The sequence below is a fragment of the Erpetoichthys calabaricus genome, chromosome 8 (genome assembly GCF_900747795.2).
Source record: "Erpetoichthys calabaricus chromosome 8, fErpCal1.3, whole genome shotgun sequence".
NCBI classification, from domain to species: Eukaryota; Metazoa; Chordata; class Cladistia; order Polypteriformes; family Polypteridae; genus Erpetoichthys; species Erpetoichthys calabaricus.
The window spans coordinates 29,140,988-29,153,733 of NC_041401.2; the positions used below are offsets into that span (position 1 = coordinate 29,140,988).

A 12,746-nucleotide genomic window follows, 5' to 3' on the forward strand; every position below is an offset into this window, starting at 1 on the left:
AAACTGGTTTTGCGGTACAGTAATCCCTCGCTACTTCGCGGTTCACTTTTCGGGAATTTTTAAATACAAGTGATTGCCCGCCTATCGTGGAAGTTATGTTCCAGACCCATCAGCAACAGGACAAAATCCGCGATATAGAAAGACCATATAAATAAACATTTTTATAGTTTAAGCCTTAAAATACCCATCCCACATGCTTTAAACACATGCAAACTTATAAAACACACTTTGTTAACACATATGATATGTGGATGTCGGGCTAAGGATATGAGTAACATCTCACTATTATAAAACATTTTAACTTCACGCAAGACAAGACAGTGAGACAGGAAAATTGGTGATGTACAGGCTTTTAAATTATTGACACGCAGAGCGACAAGCAGCACAAAGCCAGCACAAAGTCCACTTCTCCTTAGCGTTCATTCAGCTCCCCACCCCCTTGACAATGCGAAGTGGCAGGAGCGTACTGCGCTTCCGGGGAGGGGGTTTTGAGTGAAGGTGTGTTCAGCTCTCACACACCCACACACACACACTCCTCGCGCAGAGCGACAAGCAGGCATTTTGGCAGAAGCAGCACAAAGTCCATTTCTGCTCAGCGTGAGTTCAGCTGCCCCCCTTCACAAAGCGAGTGCAGACACATTGACGTCTGATCGCTGCGTGCAGTGTTGGTCTGAGGTGTTTAAGAATGTAGAAAGTGTTTAAGAGCATAGGAAGTGTTTATAAGTGTGGGAAAGGTTAACAAGAGAGTGAGAAAGGTTTATAAGAGTGTGGGAAGGGTTTATAAAGCCTTAAAATATGTATAAATAATAAAATAAATATAGGTCGCTACTTCGCGGATTTTCACCTATCGCGGGGGGGCTCTGGAACGTAACCCCCGCGATAGGTGAGGGATTACTGTATAAGAAAAATCCATATCATAATAAAAATAAAAACCGGTTTTCGGTATGAACCGGTATACATCCCAGCACTACTTTATAGTAATAATAATTCATTTTTTTCCTCTCATTTTGATTCTTATTTTCTAAGGAGCCTCACAGCAACAAGAGGCTGAGTTAAACTTAACTTCCTTGATAACAGTCTTCATGCCATTATAGGAAATTCTTAGACCAGTTCAGCTGCATGTGCATATGGAACTGCCATGGCCATGCCAAGAAAGAGGTCAGATGCAATGCAAACTGGGTGACAAGCATATGTGGGACAGACCTAAACATAACAGTCATTATTTCATTTCTTGGCATCTGTAATAGTCTTTCACTCACTCATTCATCATAATCTAACAGAGGATCGTGAAAGAGGCTTAAGCCTATCCCAGTGTTATTGGCATAAGAAGAAGATTGGATTATGCCAGATAATTTCGGGGCACATTCAGTCACACAGGGACACATCAGAATCACCAATTAATCTAAGCATCAAGTCTTTAGGAAGCACATGAGCAGATGATACATGTAAATGTGGAAAATAGTAAAACACCATAAACATAATGACTGGGAAAGGAATTGAAGATAGAAGTCTGTAGATGTTAGACAACAACCCTAGCCACCTAAGAACAATGCATCAAATAAAAAGTATGCAAGTTTTAAGGAAATATTACAATCAAAGATCCCAAATAAAAGAGCAACACAGAAAAACCCTTTACAGAGGGGTGCTGTGCCATGGTATATGGCAAAGTCTATAGAAGTTCAATTGTTTATTGTTGAATATTGAAAAGTGGCATTTTTAGGTCAGGAATTTCTCTCAGTAATTCCATGTAAACTATCATCTGACAACAATAAGAAGACAACTGATGAAGCTACACACAGGGAAAACTGCAGGCCCAGATGGTGTCTTTCGTTGAGTTCTTAAGGTCTCTGCTGACCAACTTTGTGGTGTCCTCTGTCATCTGTTCAGTCTGTCCCTAAGAGTCCAGAAAGTGCTGCTGCTGTGGAAAACATTGCTCCCTTTTTCAAAGAAGGCAGGTGCTTCTTCACTTAATGACCTCAGTCCAGTGACACTTACGTCTCACATCATGAATACCTTTGAGAGGCTGGTTCTGGACTATATGAGTCCTCTTGTGGTAAACCACCTGGATCCACCATTTTGCCAATCAGACAAAATGTGGAGTTTAGGATGCGATTATCTATGTGCTCCACAAGGCCTATTCTCTCCTGGACAAAGCTGGCAGCATTGTGAAGGTTGTTTTTTTGATTTCTCCAGCGCCTTCAGTACCATCCAGCCATCCCTGTTAAGGGGAAAGCTCAGAAATATTCAGGTGGATGAGCCTATGGTGTCCTGGATAATGGACTACCTGTCTGGTAGATTGCCATTTGTGAGACACAAGGACTGTATCTCTGATGTGGATGTGAGCAACACTGGAGCAGTCCACAAGGAACGGTCCTGTCTCCTTTTCTCTTCACTCTGTACACCTCAGACTGTAAATATAACACCAGGCCATGTTGCTTGCAGAAATTCTCAGATGATTCTGCACTTATTTGGTAAATTGATAACAGGGATGAGACAGAGGAGAGGATTAAGGTGGAGAATTTTGTTTCTTGGTGCAAAGGGAATTGTCTGCAATTTTACATAAAAAAAAACAAGGAACTGGTTATTGCCTTTCACTGTACCAAAGCTCCTTTATGTCCGGTCACTATTCAGTGAATGGCTGTAGAAGTGGTGCACTCCTATAGGTGCTTGGGGTGTCCACATCAATAACAGACTGGATTGGACTTGGAACACAGAGAAAATATATAAGAAAGGGCAAAGGAGGCTCTTTTTCCTTAGGAGACTGTGTTCCTTTAATGTGGGTGGTGACATCTTTTACATCTTTTATAACTCTGTGATGGCCAGTTTAATTTTCTATGCTGTGGTCTACTGAGTTGGTAACATTACTTCAAGAGAGGCCCACTGAATCATCAAGGTAATTAAAATGACAGGCTCAGGTTTGGGAGACGCTCTGTGTTCCCTGGAGGTAGCAGTGAAGGAGAGAATGAAAACAAAACTATGGGTCGTTATGAACAATGCTCCACATCCTCTCCAACACGCTAACACTAAGGACTTTCAGCCAAAAAATGATTCAGCAGAAGTGGGTCAAGAAACGCTATTGGGGGCTCCTTTATACCAATGACAATATGTGTGCATAATGCCTGCATAATGCGTCACTGTGGCTGTGATTGCCAAGTCAGAAGTTTTTCATTCTTTTTACATTTTGTTTTTAAATTTCCATTCTTTTTGGTCATTCTGGTATATGTTCAGACCACAGTGTGTGTATACCTGTATATATGTATGTGTTATGTATGTATTTATTTAAAGTGCTTCTGTAAAAAGCAAAATTTCCCCCTGGGGACAAATAAAGTTCTATCTATCTATCTATCTATCTATCTATCTATCTATCTATCTATCTATCTATCTATCTATCTATCTATCTATCTATCTATCTATCTATCTATCTATCTATTTAAAAACATCATTTAACACAGATTGAAGTATTAAAAGTAAAGCTATAATATATGGTTGACTGAAAATCTCAAGAGTTGCATTGCATAACACAACACAGCATTCCTAAAGTTGCTTAATCCATTTCTGTGTCCTGGTGGGCCCAACGCCTATCATGGTGTTAACAAAAAGTGTTTAGCCAATCCTCCACAGGGTACCAGTTCACGGAAAGGCTCATTCATGCCCACATCTGAACCAAGCCAATTTAAAATGGGAGTAGCATGCACATCTAGAGAGACTAGACTATCCAGTGTAAAAATCATGCAGACACTTAGGCAACAACTGGGAATGGGATTGGAACCCAGGACACTGGCTCTGTGAACCTGCAGTGCCAACCACTGTGTCACCATATAACAAAGCTTTGCCTATTTCATATGTTCTTTTTTGTTTATGTGCTATTTCCGCTTTCTGCTAAGTTACTAAATTACCACAATTGTGAGGTGTGTGGTTCTGCTTCTGTGTGTCCTTTTTCTGACTGTCAGCCTATCCACTGTGGATTTCCTATCTTTTGTTCACTGTTGTTGAAAAAAATTGAGTTGGAGAAAAAAACAATTCTCTTTGGTAAAGTACTATAGCTCAAACAAAGCAACTCAAAAACAAAGATCCCTCTAAAGACCAGAAAGGCACATGAAAAAAATTGCAGTTACATTATATTGTACACTCTGCTTAATATTAAGCAATAGTTTGTTGTTTTACATGTAGAAACTTTTATGCATTATAGAACACACCAAAATGTATTGTAGCACCCATATATAGATTCTTTGATGCTTACATTGCTTTTTTTGTAGCTTGCAGTCCTTAAAAGGACTAGATGGAACTATTCTGCGATTTTGCATGCATGCTGTTTTTATGGGTGACTCATTCCCAGGCTGATGCAACTTATTTATTAAATGCATTTTTTTAAATGGCATGTTTATTTAAACTATTCAGACATAGAATAAAATTATTAATTCATTCATTAATGAAGGTGAACAGATATTCTGTATGTTGCTCATAAATGAAAGGTTAAAAAATGGCATGGGCAACCGGGTACCTTTTTTAAACCATGCATTGCATACAACTAGATTAAAAACCATTCAAAGTTGATTGGGATTGCTACAAATTGTAACTCTGTATTCATACAGTATCAGAGCCTAAAAATAGAACTACCTACCTCATCACATGCTGGACTTCCAAAAATAACTACTGGCCAGAAATGTTTTTAAGATTTTTTTTTTTTCAAAAATGTTTCCAACCATCCATTCATTATGAAATTTGCCTAATCCACTACAGCCTAACTTGACTGCACACGACAGATATCAAATCCAGACATAGAATGTTACTTCTCAAGAAAGACAGTGATGACAGAGCATAGAACATTTGGAATTTGATGAAAGGAGACCATTCAGTCCATCAAGCCCATTTGTTTAGATAATAGCTAAGCTGTCCCATAAAATGAGAAAAAAAAGAAACCAAATAGGTTTATAGAATTTAGCTACCTTAGGAAAACCTAGCGACAGAGAGCAAGAATAAAAAAAATCTAAGGCTAACTGTTTAGCTTATATTGAAATCAGTAAAACAGACAGGCTTCTTACTTTTTAACCTAAGATGTCTGACCAACTGCTGCTTTGCACTACAACTTTAAGCATTCATCACAGTAGGCAAAAGCTCATTTCTTTTGTCATTAAAGAAAACGGAACATGACTGCCATATTTCTGATTTTTCTTTTGGTATTATAATAGCATTAAAATCACCACTTTAAAGAACTCCTTCAATATTTGAAATGGTCATTTATCTAACTAAGGCTTAGCCAAGACACAGTTTGTGTCTTATGTGGCTGCTGACTTAACACACAATGCCTAGAACAATAAAGGGTAATGAAAAAGAAATATTAAGGTCTCCTGTATTACGTTTTTGACTATACTGTAAAGGTGATAAAAAAGACTAGTGAGTTTAGTTTATTCATGCATTGAATTTATAGCCGGTCTCCTCCTGCCACATAATTTAACTGACATCCTGTGCTGTAAAGTGTCAAGTTGCCCCTGCATGCCCAATTCATTGTCCACTGGCTGCATTTTTTAACAGCAGTAAAAAAGAAGACTTGGTTCATGAATACACTTAACATGTTTGAGCAATCTCCAGCAATTTTATTTGTGTTTTTCACTTGTATTACTGGGAGTTAGTCTGACTTGTACCACATTCTGCTTTCTTTTAGATCACATCCAATAGCATGCCCAAAGCATTCCATTTCAGGTTGTCATTTGAGGTGTCATATTTGTTTGGAAGCTGCATTTGCTTCTTTTGTCTATTTATGTGTGCACTTCATGCTTTGGAGATGTACTGTTGGCAAAAAAGTGGAAATATCAACAATAATACTAAAAATATATAAGAAAGCAGTTATACAATACAAATTTACACGTAGCATCCAGATTACTTAACTTACATTTTAACATAGAATATATATATTTACTTTAATATGAGCATTTTTGGATAATCTAGCAGTCAAATAATATTCATGAGGGGTAGGTATGACACAAACTAATTGGGTCACTTCAATTTCAATTTTCAAATGATTTTTCTGTGAGCTCAGCCAAACAAAGTTTCAGAAAGTGATTCCTAGAAGGACTGCCTTCGGGCCATCCATTGTCACCTTTGGACAGGTTGAGGGTGGGGTGGATTTCTCGACTCACTACTTTGTATGCTACTGGAAACTGTCCAAGCATGTTTGCTGCGTGCTTACTTTAGAGGAATCATTGCTCAAGATACACCAAAAGTCAAAACTGAAGGAAACAATAATCAAAAGGAGTAAATATAGTGAACTAGCACCTATTAAGAGTGGCACCTCCACTAAGCTGTCTCCACAAACTTCAGGCTGTTCTAACTCCCTGACAGTTCAATTCTTGCTCTAACACCTGTATTTTCACACTCTAAATTCAGTATTGTTGTTTCATGCCTTGCATCTAATGTTGAGGTGAACAGTCCTGGCACCCCAAAAAAGCTGGATGACATGGGTAAACTAAAAATTTGAATAGGAAAAAGGAAAGGATGACTGCAAGGTCTTGGCCTTTTGAAGATTACAGGAAATAGGCTGTGTTCTACCCCCACCACCCAACACCTTTGTCACTTAGGTGCCCAGAAGAAACGTAGAATTCAGCCTTTATATCAACTTTAATTTTATTGTCACGTGTAGTTAAAATCAGAGATGCATAGTAATAATAAAATAATAATAATACATTTTATTTATATAGCGCCTTTCCCATGCTCAAGGCACTTCACAGAGTTTAAGATAGAACGGCAGGGTATACAGTATATAGCATTGTACAAACCAGATAAATGAATAAAGAAGATTAAAACAGTAAATTCAGAGAAAAAAAAGCCTAGCAGACAACATAATTGATGGTCTAGCTCACAAACACACAGGTTACATGAGCATCTTGACATAAAGGTAAACTGAAAGAAGGGTAGTAAAGTCAAGTAGAGCTAAAAGCCTTCCTGAACAGATGAGTTTTGAGTTGTTTTTCAAAAGAATTCATGGAGTCAGCTGACCTGATTAATTTTGGTAGGTCATTCCAGAGTCTGGGCTCTATACAGCTGAAGGCCCTGTCACCCATGGAATGTAGATTAGTGTGGGGCACAACAAGATTGCCAGAATCAGAGGACCTTAGTGGGCGGACAGGCACATAGTGATGGAGAAGGTCACTGATGTAGTTTGGCGCAAGGTCGTTTATGGCTTTGTAGGTAATTAGTAGGATTTTATATTCGATTTTGTAAGACACAGGGAGCCAGTGAAGGCGGATCAGGATGGGTGTGATGTGCTCGCTGCTGCTGGTTCGAGTAAGGACTCTTGCAGCTGAGTTTTGAATAAGCTGGAGCTGTGATATGAGATCAGAAGGGGCACCAGCCAGCAGCGAGTTACAATAATCGATGCGGGATGTGATAAAAGCATGGACAAGTTTCTCAGCATTAGAAAAGGAGAGGAAGGAGCGAACATGGGATATGTTACAGAGGTGAAAGTAAGAAAGTTTCTTAATGTGGTTTATGTGGGTGGAATAAGAAAGGGAAGAATCAAAAATGACACCAAGATTCTTTGCAGTAGAGGCAGGTCTGATGATGCATAATGGTGCAGTGATATCGCCGCTGCCTCACAGTAAGGAGGTAAAGAGACCCATGTTTGTGTCCCAGGTCCTCTCTATGTGGAGTTTGCATTCTCTCCTCATATATGTGTGGGGTTACTCTGGGTGCTCTGGTTGCCTCCAAAGACATGCATGTTAGGTGAATTGGTGATGTTAAATTGGTCCTGAATTGTGGGGGGAGGGGTGTGCTCGCCCTGTGATGGGCTGGTGCCCTGTTCAGGGTTTGTTCCCGCCTTGTGCCCTGTGTTAGGGCAGTGGCGTAGCTAGGGGCGGGGCAAGGGGGGACATCTGTCCCCTGGCACAGCATCCAGGGGGCGCCAAATTTCCCTTCCCCATTGCATTTTGGCAAGCAGGAGGGGGCGCAAAATCTTCAGTTGTTCCCCGGGCGCTGAAAACCTTAGCTACGCCTCTGTGTTAGGTGGGATAGGCTCCTGCCTCAACCCCCATGACCCTGGCCTGGATTAAGTGGGTTAGAAAATGACATGACATGTAGTAAAATCTTTCTTGAATATTCTACCAGCATGTGACACAGCACCACATTCATCAAGTATTACTAGTCAAATAGACACATTTTCTTTGGCTGCTCCACTTTTCCACCCACATCTCAAACATGTATGGGTTAGACTAGGTAACTCTAGGCTGGATCTGAATGGGTAAGTGTGTGTTGGTGCATGAACAATACTGTATGTACTCAGACTACAAAACAGTATTCTAAGGGGGTTTCATGTCACCAGTGTGGGTTTATGTATAGATATATGATACAGCCTGGGACCCTAATCTGAGCCACTTTAAAATCTTTATTCACCCTTGGCAGTCTGGCAGATTTTGAAATATTGATTTTTTTTAAAATGTAACAAAAATATATATACTTCTATATTTATAAAATTTAGTGCATCAGATTTCTTAACTTCATTTTTTTCTTTTCAAAAAGTAATTTTTTTTCCTTTTCTTTCTAGGTCTTGTCTTTAGGAGCAGATGTGCTGCCAGAATACAAACTTCAGACTCCTCGTATTAACAAGTTCACCATACTTCATTACAGCCCATTTAAGGCAGTGTGGGATTGGCTTATTCTGATTTTAGTTATTTACACGGCAATATTCACGCCATATTCAGCAGCTTTTCTTTTGAATGACCAGGAGGAGCAAAAACGAAGACAGTGTGGCTATTCCTGCAGTCCACTCAATGTCGTGGACTTGATGGTGGATATCATGTTCATCATTGATATTCTTATCAACTTTAGAACAACTTATGTGAACTTGAATGAAGAGGTAGTTAGCGACCCAGCAAAAATAGCAATTCATTATTTCAAGGGCTGGTTCCTGATTGACATGGTTGCTGCAATACCATTTGACCTACTTATTTTTGGATCAGGGTCAGATGAGGTAAGCCTTTGCTTATTCAATTATTTACTTACTTTTCAAGTCATTTGTTAATTGCCATGCATGGTGTTCATTACCAAGGCAAGAAACATTCATTACTGAACTTTTTCATTGTGGTTTATTATAATCAAGTTCAAGTTTGTAATGCATACATAATACAATGAAATTCTTATTCACATGTCAAAAAAACCTTGGGCAATAATGCAATATCAAAAACAGACAATTAATAAAATACTGTATTTAAAATTCAACATTAGAGATTAGAGTTAGTGAAAGGCTGCATCAGCTTTCATCTGCTTAAAGAAAAATGTTTATTTTCATGCTGAAAAAAGAAAAGAAGATTAGAGAAACAACATTATGGTGTGTAACCTTCATCAGGTGTTCTAAACAATATGTGCAAGAGACTTTAAAATGAGTTCAACAAGAACACAGAGGCACGATTGGCAACTTGTTACGGGTACAATTTGCTCTGACATTAGGAAGTTTTTCTTCACACAGAGAGCTATAGACATATGGAATAAATTTCCAAGTATTGTGATGGACAGTAGGACTCTAGGGATATTCAGAACTCGACTTGATATTATTTTGAAGGAATTAAGTAACAGGATTGGCAAGCTTGGTTGGGCTAAATGTACTGTTCTCATGAAAAGTTTTTCTTATGTTCTAATATTCTAAACTCTGACCTGTTTACTAATACTAATTTAGCAATGTGAGAACAGTAGAACATACCTAGTTATTTGGTCCAAGCATTTGCTTCCTCTGTTCTCTTATTGCACTTTTAGGTTTGTGGGAAGACATTTTCTCTGTCTGCACCATTGGGCCTGAGACAAGGTGTGGACATAGTTCTGATTTTTAATGGGCTCAGTTACACTCATTCAGTTGTCACCAAACAGACTAAATCACTTCTTTAGAATCTGAAGTAAAAACCAGAGTACCCAAAGCAAAAACGAATGGGAGAAGTTGAACAGTGACTGGAGCTGTAAGGCATTTGACATGTTTTCTTCTTGATACTCTGGGCTTCTCCCATTTCTTAAAACTGTGCAGTTTCAACTTCAAGTTTACTGTCTTGTGTTTATAGTACAATGAATTACTGTTTATTGGAGTCTCTATAATGACTGTGTTTGTTTGAGAGTGGGTTTATGTGCAATGATAGACTGACAGCCTTTTGACTGTTGGTTTTAGCCTTCCACCTGAAGCTGCTAGGGTTTAGTAACCCTAAATATGGATTATGTAATTTCAGAACATGAGTGACTGTAAATGTTTGTAGCATTTGGAGTGTAGAAATTAAAAAAAAAAAGAAAAAACATTTAGGAAAATTAAGCCTCAACGGTCTGTAGCAGTTTAAGACAGTTTATCCATTTATGCCATTTGGCCCAATGCAGATCTCAGTAGGTATAATATTGTGGTATCATCACTTTATTAGAATATAGTCAGTTCAATGCTGTTGTCACTTCATGGTGAAGTATTTTAATGATACGGTTCCTTAGAACTGAAAATATTTTAACCAGAGAGGGATTTCAATGACTTTTCTACCTTACTCAGCAGTTAAACTTTCAAAAAGTTTAGCCTGCTATATCTGATTGTTAAAAAATTCAAAGTAGAAGCCAAAACAAAGAAATAAGAGTGCATTTTGTAGAAATACAGCTGCACAAGATGCCCCCTAATGAACTGACAGACAATCAAGGCTGAAATCCCTGGAGGAAAAAACACAGAATTTAAATAAAAAAAAAACAAAAAGCACTGCTGGTTGACTGATCAGTCTGTAGTCTGTACTCAGTATGTCAGTACTGTCAAAAAGAGCCCAGCATGGTAATCGGCATGTTTCTTAAAATAAAACTTAAAAAAAAGACTCTTGTTATAAGATACACTGCACCAAAGCTGCATCATATGCTGCTCACCTAATAAGGGATTCTCCATGCCATGTTGCATTTGCTTAATTCTAATCCAGTAAGTGAAATTCCCTTTCCTTCCCCGAAGCCCAAATCCCTGTCTCTTACATTTAAAAAGTAGCAATTGGTAAATGACTCAGTATTTGTTTCTCTCTTGGTATTTCCCTTCCTCTAGATGCTGTAACCTAGACATGTGGAGCAAGGAACCAAAAAACAGGGATGTCATGTGGCTTCACGCAATACTATTATAGAAGTGTTGTGGTGTGATCACAAGGGGACACCGCTGTGCCCTGACAACCCTGCAGGTGCCCAACTTGGGAGCCAGTCAGAGGAATGCTGCCACCTCTCATGCCAGGGGATGAATTGTCCATAAAAAGCCATTACCCCAAGTACTTCCGTTGCTCATCCCTTATATCAACATCTCCACTCCAGTGGTCTTTCAAATATATCATCCTGGCCAAATAAAGGATCTTCCTCAATCCCTGTTGGGATGCCAGACCATCCTCACCTTTTCTTACAATGGCTATTGTCAAAACAAAACTACAAAATACAGAAAACAGTGAAAAATCTTACTGTAAAGGAGAAATTACTAAATCACGAGCCCATAAAACCTGTTACTGTGGATATGACCCAGTAGGACATTCAAGAAAAGTTTTGGAATCTAAATAAATATTTCCTGTAAGGAAATGTAAATGATAAATGACCTTAACAAAGAGGTCAAGAATTTCAAATCTGTTTGTCAAATAAAATGCACTGAGAATGAACCATTGACAAAATGCTGAAAAATAAAAACTCATAGGGAATAATCAACATGCTAACTATGCCAGCAAAGACTTGTCGTGCGGAGTGGCCCACCCTGTTAGGGCGGGTTCCCAACAAAGAGGGTCTTGTGGCTCGTCCAGGGCCCGGTCCTGCAACACAGAAAGAAAAGGGGGCAGAGCCGCTGCCTGGACACTCTTTCCTGGCATCCCTCTGTGCTGCGCACTGGCAGCACTCCCCCCACGACTTGCCTTTTCTGCACCCCCTCCGCGGGTTCCATGCTCCTTTTGTTGGGACCACTTGCACATCAGATGTCCCCGCTGGCTTTGGGGCTTCCCTCTGCACCCGCAGAGGCCTGCCTGTCTCCGTACGTGAGCTCACAGGCTCACGTCTCACTCTGTGGGACGACCCGGCTTTATTCCTCGGGCCCTACCCTTTCTTCTGGGGTACCCTGATGGCTTGAGTCTCCCTACGGGAAAGGAAGAGACCCCTCGCCGTCTGCACCCATGTGAACCGACACGCAGCTGTCACCGGCGGTGGTGCACTATGACCCATGGCACTCATCGGCCGGCATGTAGGCACCACCCCTCCCAGGCGATCAGCCCTTCTCATCGCCTCCACTGTCGGAACCGCGGCTACTTGTTCACCGGAATTGCACGATACCGGGAAACATTCGCTCGCTTTTCCTTTTACATTTACGACACAAGTCCTACTCACCTGCGTCGCCACGATCCTCCAGCCAGAGAATCCGCCGCTGCGTTCTTCTGCCCCCTGACGTGACGCGATTGCCATCCTCTTCAGCTCGACATAATAGTCACGAAGGCCATGCATCACCTGCAACAGAGATGCGACAGACTGAAGGGAATCCTCCGGCTCACGCCGAGTCACAGGCACAAAGGGAACATTAGCCGGCAAAGGACTTACTGGTTCATCGGTCCTGATCGCCGGCTGCGCTCCCTGGAGCTCTCTTCCAGGTTCTCTCCGGCCCTCCCCTTGCTCGAGATCCAATCATCGGCGGGTACGTAAGACACGCCGTCCAATCCCTTGCCTGTCACGGGGATGGACTTCCGGTCCTCCGCTATCTGCTCCTCTCTCCCGAGGGGCTGATGAGACCCGTTAACGCTCCTCTGCTGCGGCCT

General features: G+C 40.4%; 1 protein-coding gene across 3 annotated transcripts in view; it reads left to right on the top strand.

Moving 5' to 3' along the window:
* The window catches only part of LOC114655421 (potassium voltage-gated channel subfamily H member 7-like), a 431,541-nt gene that overhangs the window by 273,103 nt on the left and 145,692 nt on the right, over nt 1–12,746 (top strand). For all 3 annotated transcript variants that reach the window (XM_051931419.1, XM_028806393.2, XM_051931420.1), the window contains one exon: nt 8,537–8,962. In XM_051931419.1, the coding sequence (XP_051787379.1) occupies nt 8,537–8,962 (426 nt within the window). The remainder of the gene's footprint in view (nt 1–8,536; nt 8,963–12,746) is intronic.